The sequence below is a fragment of the Pristiophorus japonicus genome, chromosome 3, assembly GCF_044704955.1.
Source record: "Pristiophorus japonicus isolate sPriJap1 chromosome 3, sPriJap1.hap1, whole genome shotgun sequence".
Taxonomy (NCBI): Eukaryota; Metazoa; Chordata; class Chondrichthyes; family Pristiophoridae; genus Pristiophorus; species Pristiophorus japonicus.
In genome coordinates, this window is record NC_091979.1 from 115,960,003 (window position 1) to 115,974,301 (window position 14,299).

The following is a 14,299-nucleotide window of genomic DNA, read 5'->3' on the forward strand; positions in this document are numbered from 1 at the left end:
GAAAGGACTTACCTTATATAACTCTGCGGGAAAGGTCTCAGGAGGTCCCAAAGCTTGGGAGATGGCCACCCAGGTGAACGGACCTATCTGGAACTCGCCTACAGGGAGATAGTTATCGGGAGATAGTTATCGGGAAATATGGCCAGCTTGGCGTATAACCAAGGGCCAAAAGGGGGGAATTATAAGAGAAATTTGGCATTAGGGGTACCAGCGGGACAAGGGTTAAAGTGTTGGTTCCTGCACCGACCCATAAGGAGGTAAAAGGCCTCTCTTTGGCCTTGTACATTCCAATACCAAGGCTCCAGAAATTATCAATTCAATAACATTCCGACAGGATATGATGTGAGAACCTAAACAGACATTGATAAGACCTTGCGAAGAGGCTCGAGGCAGACTCATGGGCATCAAGGAGAATCAACAAATTCTGACCTAATGAAGTCATTCTAGTCACGGCCGAAGGTGGTCACAAGGGTCTTGGCCTGTCAATCCAAAGTAGCACTAATAAGGTAGTCCAATTAGAGAAGTAGCACTGATAAGATAGTCCAATTAGAGATCTAGGGCGTTCTTACCAGGGAGCGGAGGGGTTTTTGAAATGTATAAAAGTTGTATGATTGTGCTGTTCGAGGAGCATCTCCACTCACAGACGGCTGTGATGAGAGGTGTTCTCAGACGTTCGTAATAAAAGATTGTTATACCTTGCCATTCGTCTCTGTCTGCTAACTCCGGGGGCTGTTACGCGGGTTGGGGTGAGCGTCGACCCTCTATACAGGGGGCCTGCTTGTGGGTGGAGAAGCCTTCCCATTTTCCCCTTACAGGACCGAGATGAGGAGAAACTTCTTCACTCAGAGAGTTGTTAACCTGTGGAATTCTCTACCGCAGAGAGTTGTTGATGCCACGTCATTGGATATATTCAAGAGGGAGTTAGATGCGGCCCAAGGGATCAAGGGGTATGGAGAGAAAGCAGGAAAGGGGTACTGAGGTGAATGATCAGCCATGACTTATTGAATGGTGGTGCAGGCTTGAAGGGCCAAATGGCCTACTCCTGCACCTATTTTCTATGTTTCTAAGTGCTGAATCCCCTGCTGTAAAAATAGTTGTTGCAATTTGCCTTCACCCACAATGCAGGCAAATGGGATGTCAAAAGTTTGATCTCCTTCCCTGAACGCTTGTGGCCTAAATATATATTTTTTTAAATCAATTGCTAGTTGTTAGGTGGTATCAAATAGGCAGAGGTAATTTTTAAAAAAGGTCACTTTCTCAGGATACTGTATTTGGTCAAATGTCACTGTTGGAAACTGTTGCTTTATTGGCACTTTTCCTATAAGCTTCAACACTGCTTTTGATGCTAGAGAATTTTTTTTGAGATGTTCAGCAATAAAACACAGGACATAATGGGGCAGATTTTGCCGTCATACCGCCTTCGAAATTGACCGTAAGTTTGGGATTTCCACATGTGCTAAATCCCGAACTTGAGATCGGTTAAGTTCCAACGTGACAGATCATCCACTGCAACTGTGAAATTCTCATTGCTGGTGCAGAGTTGGGCTAATTGCCCACAAACTACGCATGAAAATTTTACGCTGCGCAAACAGGTGCAGGAGTCTATTTGCACAGCATAATGCGGGGGGGGGGGGGGGGGGGGGGGGGGGGAAGTTGGGGAGCGTACTATTTTAATATTTAACATATTGCCATACAAATACTGCCATTACTATGTATTGTTCGCACTCTGTTGCCCATCACTCTCATCACAAATTATTCCCAGCCACCAGACTTTTTGTATAATAAAGTAATTGGATATTGTTGAATCAAGATTTGCTGCCTAATATTTCTTTGCCATTTGAATAATTGTTGTTTTTATTCATTTCACTCTGTGCAAGTAAAACTGGACAGATCCTCGAAAAGGGAGCCATGTTTATTTTACAAAAAATATTCCTTGCCAGTTTAACTTGGGTGTTATAATGATTATTATTTACAGTGGAAGTGATAAGTGATCAATTCAACTCAATATTCACACTGTTTAATTTAAAACTTGATTGATGTCAGACATCAGAGATTTCGGTTTCCTGATTGGTGCACTGCTCCATGTGATCCCAGGTATGCTTACGCACATGGTGCACCTCTGGGATCCGTGGGCCACTGTGCTGTGCTCAACTCCGCAGCGAAACAATGCAAGTTTTCAAAGGGGGCCTCGCACCAGATAAGTGTGGATATTTTTCAGAGGTCGGTGGCGTGCTCCTTAGTTACGCCTCCGAACATAATTTCAGGGCTAATTTTTATTCCATTAGGGATTCCCTGTACCTGTGCTTTGAAGAGGAAGAACTGCACAATACAATTCAGGGAGTACAGGCTCTTCAGGCATCATCGGAGGTAATTGGCACTTATTCACAGGTACACATGCCTCCTATATTTACAGACCAGGTAGTCCTATCTCACCTTCTCCCAACAGAATGTTGTGCTTCTCTTGTGGAGCTATAGAACTGCAGTGCCATCTATTTACTCTGGACCTGGACCACAATTACAGCACTGCCAGTGTAAGTGGAAGTCAGCATGATATTCAACTTCCATGTACCATGTACCTTTCAGGTTGCATCAAAGGACATATATAACAACCAGTTCAGCTGTCCACTCATGTATTAAACAAGTGACAGATAAATTAGTTACAGAAATTACAGTTATGAAGGAATGCTGCAGTGTCAGGGGCCCCGTCTTTCATATGAAGCAAGTCCCCATCTGCCCTCCCAGGTAGGAATAAAAGATTCCATGGCAATATTCAAAGAAGTTCTCCACCACCAAAAACAGATCCGCTGGTTATTTACTGCTGCTGCATTTCTGACATTACAAGTACTTCAAAAGTACTTCATTGGCTATAAAGGACATTAGGACATTAGGACATCCTGAGGTCATATATAAATGTAAGTTCCTTCTTTTAGCTGAAATTATCTAGTGAAATCTTATAGTACCTGGTATGTGTCAATTCCGAGATGTTTTGCTACTCGTTTTACTTTAGAGGCTATTTTGTAAGTATTGTTTATTAATTCCTTCATGAGATCATATAAATTATTATTCATTTCCGGGACCAAGGGAGGATTAAATGACAATTCAGAGCCATTAAGAACCAGTTGCACTTCAAACAGAGGTGATGATTTTGGCAATATTTCTGTATATTCAATTAGATATTGAAGGAAGGATTTAATAGTAATGAAGAATCCATCTAAAATGATGTGATCAATGTACTCAGTGTACACCTTCCATTCATCAGCTTGCAGATCTGCGTGGAATAGATGAAGATTATCCTATAAACAGAAAATAGCAAGTCAATTTATTACAACATAGTTAACTTTTGCAAATATTAATTGCAATTCAAGTTGCCAAAACAAAGAAATAAATCATGTCTTAATGTAACCAACTAAAAATACAACATTGATTTACTAAACTGCCCTAATATACCCCCAAAAATCTTACAGGACAAAGTTTCAAAATAAATGGGGGTAATTTTAACCTAAAAACAATGCGTGGGTTGGGGCGTGGGGGTAGTTAGTGTTAAAAATCAGAATCCCGACCTGAACCCGTCTCCAATCTGCCCACTGCAGCCGTAGGCGGGCAGCCAATCCGCTGCCAGGTGGTGGGCCATCTATTCAAATATTATAATGAAGCTGGAATTCTCTGATTTAACCTCCATTTTGAAATTAAATCTAGCCGGTCAGTTTTGCACGTCTCGTGAAACCCGCCAGCTAAAGTAATGTGAGGACTGCTGCATTCAGGAAGTGCCCGACCGAAGCCACCCCCAGCAATCAGAACTTGCCCATGATGACTCCCCTCCCAGGACACCAAACTCTCCCCCTTCCCCACCCCAGGCTACCCTCCCACCCCTCCCCGTGCTGCTCGTGGCCCCCGATCTTCTTCAGACACCCCTCACCACCCACCCACTCCCTCCACTGCTATTATCACTCCGCAGCCCCTGATCCTCATCGGACCCCCGCACTGCCGCCCCCCCCCCCATCCTCACTGGACTACCCCTTGCTGCTACTGCCACTGTCACCCCAACCCCTCCCTGCCGCTGCCACGACACAGCCCTCAATCTTCCGAAGACTGCCCCACCCACCGCCGCTGCTGCCGGCCCCCATGCGATCCCTCCCTCCTCTGTGTGACCTATTGCCGCAGGCCTACTCGCCGGGAGCCAGCCAGCTTCAGGCTGTGGGTGGAAACAACGGCTTCCCTTTCAAAGCGGGCCCTGCTGTTACAATTTGGCAGGGCTTGCGGGGAAACCCATTCTCCGGGTTTTCTGACTGCCTCGGAGCTCCTACCCTCTCTCCAATCTGCCTTCCCCATTAAAATTCAGCACAAGTTAATTTAAGATGAATGTTTGGCAGAGAAAACACAAAAAATATACAAGTCAATTAGTGTCTTTTATAATTGATCCAAATGTAGTTCATCACAAGTATTTTAAGTCTGGTTTGTACAATTACTTGAAAGTCACATTTGCAATCATTCAACAGAAAACTACCAGTTAAGTGTAAACAATGCAGATTTACTCAGACTGGAGTTTGGGGCAAAACTTTAGCTTTTTAGCCTAAACTATAAAACTGATTAGAATGGTATGTATCTCAGATATAAATGTCCTGCAATTTTCTACAGGAAGAATGTACTCAGTTTATGTACCACTTTAGCATGTTTGGTAACTTAGGTATCACTCAACCTGCAAATTTAATCCAAGTTAAAAAAAAACACACATGTACCCTGGAAGACGAGATTTAGTGCAGATCAACCAAATTCAAAATAAGTTAGATTTTCCAGAGGTCGGTAATATAAAACCTTTTAAATTATGAACTTCAACATTCATATTATTACATACAAGGAAACTCTTGATCTCTCAATAGTGGCAATTGAGGCATGATGCACAAAGGCATAGATAGGGAAGGTCAGACAAATACATTACATCGCTTATTAAAGTGTAGTTACTGGGATCAATGCATTGTCGATGTTGAGAGAAACCATCCTGTTCATTTCGGCTTTTTAACAGCATAAATTTGAAAGCACTAAACATAAATGGGTTCCTTATACCAAAGAACATTTATGTACACAGATTGCTGAATAGGTAGAAAACAAGAAGCAACTGGTAGTTCTGGAAAAGTAGATACTTCCCATCTTTCCATCACCAGTACCTAACAGTTTTTGTAAAACTTAATCATCCTTAAATGTTTATAGTAAATGCACTTTAGATAATTCTAAAAGCCAATAATGTAAGATATGGCAAAAATTCCTTGCAATTAAGTCAGTGAAAATATTCTGATAGCAACCAGTATTTTGCCGTTGACCTCTTGTCAATCCAAAATAGGCCACCAACTATGTCACAGTGTATACTGCACCCCCAAGCTCTCTCCAAACATCTGTATCCAAAACCCAATTTACATATTAGTGCATAACAACTCTGACCTCAACCAGTTGGTGAATCGTTTCCCCTCCATCTTGAATTAATTTGTAATATTTTATCATTTTCTCCTCATCAAGGCAGAGCACAGCAGATTCACAGTTTTTTTGCAGAAAAAACAGTGTTTCATTCCAGTTATGCACTATTGTGTGTATTGTCTCCACATTACATTTGATTTTCTGAACCCTGCTGTTCACATCTTGGATCAGATCTGTAGTCTGCTGGATATATTCCCATGAATCCTCAGTCTGCCATGTTAGGGATTCTGTGGCAGGTCTCAACTGTTGATTAATCTTCTTCAATTCATGTTCAATAAGTGGAAATTCCACTTCCAGTACGGTAGTATGTAATTTGTTGTAGGATTCAATAACGAGTTTCCAGTTTCCAACATACTACCAAAGAAAAACACTCGTCAGTTTGTCAAATAAATGTTTAAAAATCATTTCACAATTTTGCTCACAGTAAATGGTTTCAAATTCATAACGTGCAAATTTTACCTTGGTAACAGTTTCATTAAATCCAAAATGTACAATAGTGCATTAATAGTAGGAGTACAGCTAAAGCTGGTTTTATTATTGAACCAAGATGCTTATTTTTGGTATTATATACAAGCTATGATTTTCCTTTGCATCATTCAATTAAATAAACTCAAAGATCACAAGATAAAGGCAATTTGGCTCATCCATCCAGAAAACATTACGTTGTTTTAAATAATTACAAGGTTTTTGCTTACATTACCATATCCTGAGCACTCAAACCCCAACAGTCAAAGCACGAGCAGCCAGTGATAGTCAGTGAAGGCCTTGGGGGAAAGAATGACTGGAGAATGGGATTGGAGGGCAAGACTGGGGAATCAGGGGAAGAAAGGAGCAACGGGGGTCAGTGGATGGGGAGAGTGAGGAATGACGGTCAGAAAGAGTTTGGGGGAATGGGGGCAGGAGGTGTCAGAGAGAGGCAAGGAATGTGGGTCAGGATGATGTGGAATCTATATGGGTAGAGCTGCAGAATACCAAAGGACAAAAAACGTTAGTGGGAGTTGTGTACAGACCTCCAAACAGTAGTAGTGATGTTGGGGAGGGCATCAAACATGAAATTAGGGGTGCGTGCAATAAAGGTGCAGCAGTTATAATGGGTGACTTTAATATGCACATAGATTGGGTTAACCAAACTGGAAGCAATACGGTAGAGGAGGATTTCCTGGAGTGCATAAGGGATGGTTTTTTAGACCAATATGTCGAGGAACCAACTAGGGGGGAGGCCATCTTAGACTGGGTGTTGTGTAATGAGAGAGGATTAATTAGCAATCTCGTTGTGCGAGGCCCCTTGGGGAAGAGTGACCATAATATGGTGGAATTCTGCATTAGGATGGAGAATGAAACAGTTAATTCAGAGACCATGGTCCAGAACTTAAAGAAGGGTAACTTTGAAGGTATGAGGCGTGAATTGGCTAGGATAGATTGGCGAATGATACTGAAGGGGTTGACTGTGGATGGGCAATGGCAGACATTTAGAGACCGCATGGATGAACTACAATAATTGTACATTCCTGTCTGTCGTAAAAATAAAAAAGGGAAGGTGGCTCAACCGTGGCTATCAAGGGAAATCAGGGATAGCATTAAAGCCAAGGAAGTGGCATACAAATTGGCCAGAAATAGCAGAGAACCCGGGGACTGGGAGAAATTTAGAACTCAGCAGAGGAGGACAAAGGGTTTGATTAGGGCAGGGAAAATGGAGTACGAGAAGAAGCTTGCAGGGAACATTAAGACGGATTGCAAAAGTTTCTATAGATATGTAAAGAGAAAAAGGTTAGTAAAGACAAACGTAGGTCCCCTGCAGTCAGAATCAGGGGAAGTCATAACAGGGAACAAAGAAATGGCGGACCAATTGAACAAGTACTTTGGTTCGGTATTCACTGAGGAGGACACAAACAACCTTCCGGATATAAAAGGGGTCGGAGGGTCTAGTAAGGAGGAGGAACTAAGGGAAATCCTTATTAGTCGGGAAATTGTGTTGGGGAAATTGATGGGATTGAAGGCCGATAAATCCCCAGGGCCTGATGGACTGCATCCCAGAGTACTTAAGGAGGTGGCCTTGGAAATAGTGGATGCATTGACAGTCATTTTCCAACATTCCATTGACTCTGGATCAGTTCCTATGGAGTGGAGGGTAGCCAATGTAACCCCACTTTTTAAAAAAGGAGGGAGAGAGAAAACAGGGAATTACAGACCGGTCAGCCTGACATCGGTAGTGGGTAAAATGATGGAATCAATTATTAAGGATGTCATAGCAGTGCATTTGGAAAGAGGTAATATGATAGGTCCAAGTCAGCATGGATTTGTGAAAGGGAAATCATGCTTGACAAATCTTCTGGAATTTTTTGAGGATGTTTCCAGTAGAGTGGACAAGGGAGAACCAGTTGATGTGGTATATTTGGACTTTCAGAAGGCTTTCGACAAGGTCCCACACAAGAGATTAATGTGCAAAGTTAAAGCACATGGGATTGGGGGTAGTGTGCTGACATGGATTGAGAACTGGTTGTCAGACAGGAAGCAAAGAGTAGGAGTAAATGGGGACTTTTCAGAATGGCAGTCAGTGACTAGTGGGGTACCGCAAGGTTCTGTGCTGGGGCCCCAGCTGTTTACACTGTACATTAATGATTTAGACGAGGGGATTAAATGTACTATCTCCAAATTTGCAGATGACACTAAGTTGGGTGGCAGTGTGAGCTGCAAGGAGGATTCTATGAGGCTGCAGAGCGACTTGGATAGGTTAGGTGAGTGGGCAAATGCATGGCAGATGAAGTATAATGTGGATAAATGTGAGGTTATCCACTTTGGTGGTAAAAATAGAGAGACAGACTATTATCTGAATGGTGACAGATTAGGAAAAGGGCAGGTGCAAAGAGACCTGGGTGTCATGGTACATCAGTCATTGAAGGTTGGCATGCAGGTACAGCAGGCGGTTAAGAAAGAAAATGGCATGTTGGCCTTCGTAGCGAGGGGATTTGAGTACAAGGGCAGGGAGGTGTTGCTACAATTGTACAGGGCCTTGGTGAGGCCACACCTGGAGTATTGTGTACAGTTTTGGTCTCCTAACCTGAGGAAGGACATTCTTGCTATTGAGGGAGTGCAGCGAAGGTTCACCAGACTGATTCCCGGGATGGCGGGACTGACCTATCAAGAAAGACTGGATCAACTGGGCTTGTATTCACTGGAGTTCAGAAGAATGAGAGGGGACCTCATAGAAACGTTTAAAATTCTGACGGGGTTAGACAGGTTAGATGCAGGAAGAATGTTCCCAATGTTGGGGAAGTCCGGACCAGGGGACACAGTCTAAGGATAAGGGGGAAGCCATTTAGGACTGAGATGAGGAGGAATTTCTTCACCCAGAGAGTGGTGAACCTGTGGAATTCTCTACCACAGAAAGTTGTTGAGGCCAATTCACTAAATATATTCAAAAAGGAGTTAGATGAAGTCCTTACTACTAGGGGAATCAAGGGGTATGGTGAGAAAGCAGGAATGGGGTACTGAAGTTGCATGTTCAGCCATGAACTCATTGAATGGCGGTGCAGGCTAGAAGGGCCGAATGGCCTACTCCTGCACCTATTTTCTATGTTTCTATGTTTCTAGGAAGGAAATAGGGGTCAGGAAGTTGGGAATGGGATTTAGAGAGCAAGGGAACCCCAGAGGGCTGTGGATGCTCAGTCACTGAGCATATTCAAGACTGAGATCGATAGATTTTTGGACACTAAGGGAATTAAGGGATTATGGGGATAGGGTGGGAAAGTGGAGTTGACGTAGAAATTCAGCCAATTATCTTATTGAATGGTGCAGCAGGCTCATGGGGCTGTATGGCCTTATGTTCTAATGAAGTCCCTCTTTGATGGAAAAAATTATCCGTCCTAAATTTGCCCAATTCTACTTTGAACCTGTGCCCTATTTTCCTATTGTCATGGTTTAACTTTCTGGATTTACCTTTTCTGTGTTGTTTACATTTCATTTTCTTCCAGGCAGTCCCCTCTGAGACATCTCCTTTCAAGGTTCAAAAACCTCGATTTCTGTTGTAATATCTCATAACATTTCCCACTGATGCCAGGGATAAGGACCTCGTGGGTCTTTGAATACCTTCCAAACTATAAGGTATCCCTTGTGTGTCTTGACTAAAAAAAACAGTACCTAAAAATCATGTGCAACGATCGCACTGCATGGTTTATGCATCACTTCCATCGATTGTATTTTAATTTAAAGTTCAGCATCCTATTTGCTTTGTTGATAGACTTGATATTTAACATACTCAATTAACTAGATTTCTTTCAATGTCATCCTTTGCTATTTCAACCTCAAAGATTCAGAACAAATGTTGTTCTATTTTTTTCTTTGAATGTACAATATCTTACTCTCTCATACTGAACTTAATCTGCCACTATTCAGCTTACTCATATTTTATCTAGTTTATTTTGTCGATTCTTTGTTGCCTCATATAACTTGACCTTCTCCCCCATTTAATATCGTCTGTGATTTGACCAATTTGCAAGAGCTTCTGAATCCAAGTTGTTGATGCAAGTTAGAAATAGTAGCGCACATGACACGAACATGGGATCCATACCTCTGCTTTTACATCTCTTTCAGCAAAAAAACATTATGTATACATAATTAAGCCCACTTAAGCAGGTTATTCACTTACCAGATATTCACTTCAGCGAATGAAATCGCAACGCACAAATTCTTCCCTTATGACTCCCCGTGTTTTACAGATGATTTCAACTACAATCCCTACCTGGAAGCAGTTTTCAACATAACAGCTGACCTCCATTCCTTCTGCTTCACTTGCCATTTTAACCAGCACAGCAGTTTTCAACATCACAGTTGACTGAACAACTGCTGGAACACAAATGTTCCAGTCAGCATGCTTCAGAAGAACAACACAACTGATTGATCAGTTCTTATTAAGCTGCAATGTTGAAAACTACAGTGTTACATTAAAATAGCAATGCAATGGAAAAATGTGGAGTGTTTTGGAGAACAATCCATATAAACAAATACATTAAGGACAAAAAGCCTATTCACTTCTATGGGCTCCGTGTATTAAGGCATAAACAGATCAGTTTGATAAATCACTCAAGCTTCAATTTTATGGTCTCAATGTCACCTCAATTTTTTGGGATGTTCATTCCTTATAATACAGACTGTGCATTATCATGTATGTAGAATAGGAAGAGAGTTACAGATGAGCCAAGCTAGAAAATGATGAGATGTAAAAGAACACTGCCTTTGTAAAAAGAAAACTATTTTGCTAACCATCTTTTGTTTGGAGAAGGTGACTTAAGAACATAAGAATTAGGAACAGGAGCAGGCCATCTAGCCCCTCGAGCCTGCTCCGCCACCCAACAAGACCACGGCCAATCCGGCCGTGGACCCAGCCCCACCCACCCGCCTGCTCCCCGCAACCCCCAACGGGTCAAAAACCCGAACACAGTCAATGAGCCAGCCTCAACCACTTCCCTGGGCAGAGAACTCCACAGACCCACAACCCCCCGGGTGAAGAAACTCTCCCCCCCCCCCCCCAACCCGGCTCCAAATCGGCTCCCCCGCACCCCGAGGCCGTGCCCCCCAGCCCCAGTCCCCCAGACCAGCGGAAACAACCTCGCTGCCTCTATCCTGTCCATCCCCCTCACGTAGAAGATCGTTATATCATGGCAACATGAGACAAATCACACAATGATACAATGATACAATATTTGCCAAAATATCCTTTTCATGAGGATATAGCAATTTGCACTAGAAAATGCTCGGATAGGCTCTCCATGATCTTATGACCTGATTGGTCCCCTTGGAGGATAAGCCACACCCAGATGTTTCTCTGGAATGTGTAATTGGAACCGCACAGCCCAAGTTCTGAGTGACTTTGCAAAGTGTAATTTGAGCCACTGACTTCAGACACCAGACAGGATAGAGTTCCCCCATCCCAGCCCAAGTTCCTCCCCCCGCCCACCCCCGCCAACAACTCAAGTTCCTGACCCCATCACAGCCTGAGTTCCTGACCCCAGCCCAGCCCAAGTTCCTGACCCCATCCCATCCCAAGTTCCTGTCCCCATCCCACCCCAGCCAGAGTTCCTGACCTCATCACAGCCCGAGTTCCTGACCCCATCCCAGCCCAGCCCGGGTTCCTGACCCCATCCCAGCCCAGCCCAAGTTCCTGACCCCATCCCAGCCCGAGTTCCTGACCCCATCACAGCCCGGGTTCCTGACCCCATCCCAGCCCAGCCCGGGTTCCTGACCCCATCCCAGCCCAGCCCGGGTTCCTGACCCCAGCCCAGCCCGAGTTCCTGACCCCATCCCAGCCCAGCCCGGGTTCCTGACCCCATCCCATCCCAGCCCAGCCCGGGTTCCTGACCCCAGCCCAGCCCGAGTTCCTGACCCCATCCCAGCCTAGCCCGAGTTCCTGATCTTAACACCTCCCTCCCCGCCATAGATGGGGAATTCTGTATGGGTCACAGATTGTTAACAGGTTTATTGGGTATGAAGTGAATAGTGCCAGCGTCATGACTGTTGTGACTTCTGGATTTCATCCACTAAAATGATGTCTCGTCAAACAGGCATCGAGCTTTCCGAGAAATTGGGTGTGGCTGTAAAGGGGGTTGGAAGAAGGTGATCCGTCCTCCCCGAGTTCCCCCTCTCATTCTTCACCTCTCTCACTCTCTGTCCCACCCCCCCTCCCCCCCACACAGTCTCTCACTCTCACCGCCCTCCCCACCCTACAGTCTCACTCTCTCTCCCCCCTTCCCACCCCACAGTCTCCCTCGTTTTTCCCCCGCCGCGTCTCACACTTTATCTACCGCGCCGCCCCCCCCACACAGTCTCGCTCTCTCTTCCCCCACCCAATCTCTCTCTCATGACCCCCACAGTTTCTCACTCGCCCCCCAGTCTCTCTCTTTACCCCCACCCCAGTCTTTCTCTCTTTCCCCCCCACCCCATAGTCTCTCACTCTTCCCCCACCCTCTCACCAGTCTCTCTCTCTTTACACCCCCACCCCACAGTCTCTCTCCCCCGCCAGTCTGTCTCCCCCCTCCACCCCCACAGTCTCTCTTCCCCCCTCCACCCCCACAGTCACTCTCCCCCCTCCACCCCCAGTCGCTCTCCCCCCTCCACCCCCAAAGTCGCTCGCCCCCCTCCACCCCCACAGTCGCTCTCCCCCCTCCACCCCCACAGTCGCTCTCCCCCCTCCACAGTCGCTCTCTCTTTCTCCCCCCAGTCTCTCTCTCTTTCTCCCCCACAGTCACTCTCTCTTTCTCCCCCCCCCAGTCTCTCTTCTCCCCCCCCTCCACAGTCTCTCTTCTCTCCCCCCCCACAGTCTCTCTTCTCCCCCCCACAGTCTCTCTTCTCCTTCTCCCCCCCCACAGTCTCTCTTCTCCTTCTCCCCCCCCCCCATAGTCTCTCTTCTCCTTCTCCCCCCCCCCCCACAGTCTCTCTCTCTCTTTCTCTCCCCCACAGTCTCTCTCTCTTTCTCCCCCCCACAGTCTCTCTCTCTTTCTCCCCCCCACAGTCTCTCTCTCTTTCTCCCCCCCCCCACAGTCTCTCTCTCTTTCTTCCCCCCCCCACCCCACAGTCTCTCTCTCTCTCTTTCTCCCCCCCCCCACAGTCTCTCTCCCCCCACCCACAGTCTCTCTTCCCAACTCCCCCCACCCCACAGTCTCTCTTCCCCCCCGCCACAGTCTCTCTTCCCCCCTCCCCCACAGTCTCTCTTCCCCCCCCCACACAGTCTCTCTTCCCCCCCCCCACACAGTCTCTCTTCCCCCCCCCACAGTCTCTCTTCCCCCCCCCACAGTCTCTCTTCCCCCCCCCACAGTCTCTCTTCCCCCCCCCCACAGTCTCTTTCCCCCCCCCCCACAGTCTCTCGTCCCCCCCCACAGTCTCTCGTCCCCCCCCCACAGTCTCTCGTCCCCCCCCACAGTCTCTCTTACCCCCCCCCCACAGTCTCTCTTACCCCCCCCCCACAGTCTCACTTCCCCTCCCGTCTCTCTTACCCCCCCCCAGTCTCACTTCCCCCCCCCACAGTCTCACTTCCCCCCCCCACAGTCTCACTTCCCCCCCCCCCCACAGTCTCACTTCCCCCCCCCACAGTCTCACTTCCCCCCCCAGTCTCACTTCGCCTCGCCACACAGTCTCTCCCTCTTCACCCCCCCACCCGACAGTCACTCCCACCAACAGTCTCCAACTCCCACTCAACAATCTCTCCCCCCCGCTCCACAGTCTCTCCCCCCACCTCCCACACAGTATCTCTCTCCACCCCCACCACAGTATCTCTCTCCACCCCCACCCCCCACAGTATCTCTCTCCACCCCCACCACAGTATCTCTCTCCACCCCCACCCCCCATAGTCTATCTCTCTCCCCTCCCCTGACAGTCTCTCTCCCCTCCCCCGATAGTCTCTCCCTCCCCCCCACGCCCCCGCATTCTCTCTCCAACCACCGCCCCCCCAACCCGCAATCTCTCTCTTTCCCTCCACACAGTCTCTCTCCCCCCACCACAGTCTCTCTCTCTCTCCCCCCCATCCCCACAGTCTCTTTCTCTCTCCCCCCCACCCCCACAGTCTCTCTCTCTCCCCCCCCACCCCCACAGTCTCTCTTCCACCCCCCATAGTCTCTCTTTTCCCCTCCCCCACTACAGTCCTCTCCCTTTCCCCCCCCCACCCAGTCTCTCTGTTTCCCCCCACTCCACCACAGTCTCTCTCCCCCCACCTCCACAGTCTCTCTCTCTTCCCCCCTCACAGTCTCTCTCTCTCCCCCCCCCATCTCTCTCTCTTCCCCCCCCACAGTCTCTCTCTCTCCCCCCCCCCACAGTCTCTCTCTTCTCCCCCGCCCCCATCTCTCTC

General features: G+C 46.9%; 1 protein-coding gene across 1 annotated transcript in view; it reads right to left on the minus strand.

Annotated features, from left to right (window-relative positions):
• dnah9l (dynein, axonemal, heavy polypeptide 9 like) overlaps positions 1–14,299 on the minus strand; it is a 668,659-nt gene that overhangs the window by 552,218 nt on the left and 102,142 nt on the right. The window contains exons 14-15 of the mRNA XM_070873660.1: positions 5,434–5,820; positions 2,961–3,293 (exon numbers count right to left, since the gene is read on the minus strand). Coding sequence (XP_070729761.1) covers positions 2,961–3,293; positions 5,434–5,820 — 720 coding nt within the window. The remainder of the gene's footprint in view (positions 1–2,960; positions 3,294–5,433; positions 5,821–14,299) is intronic.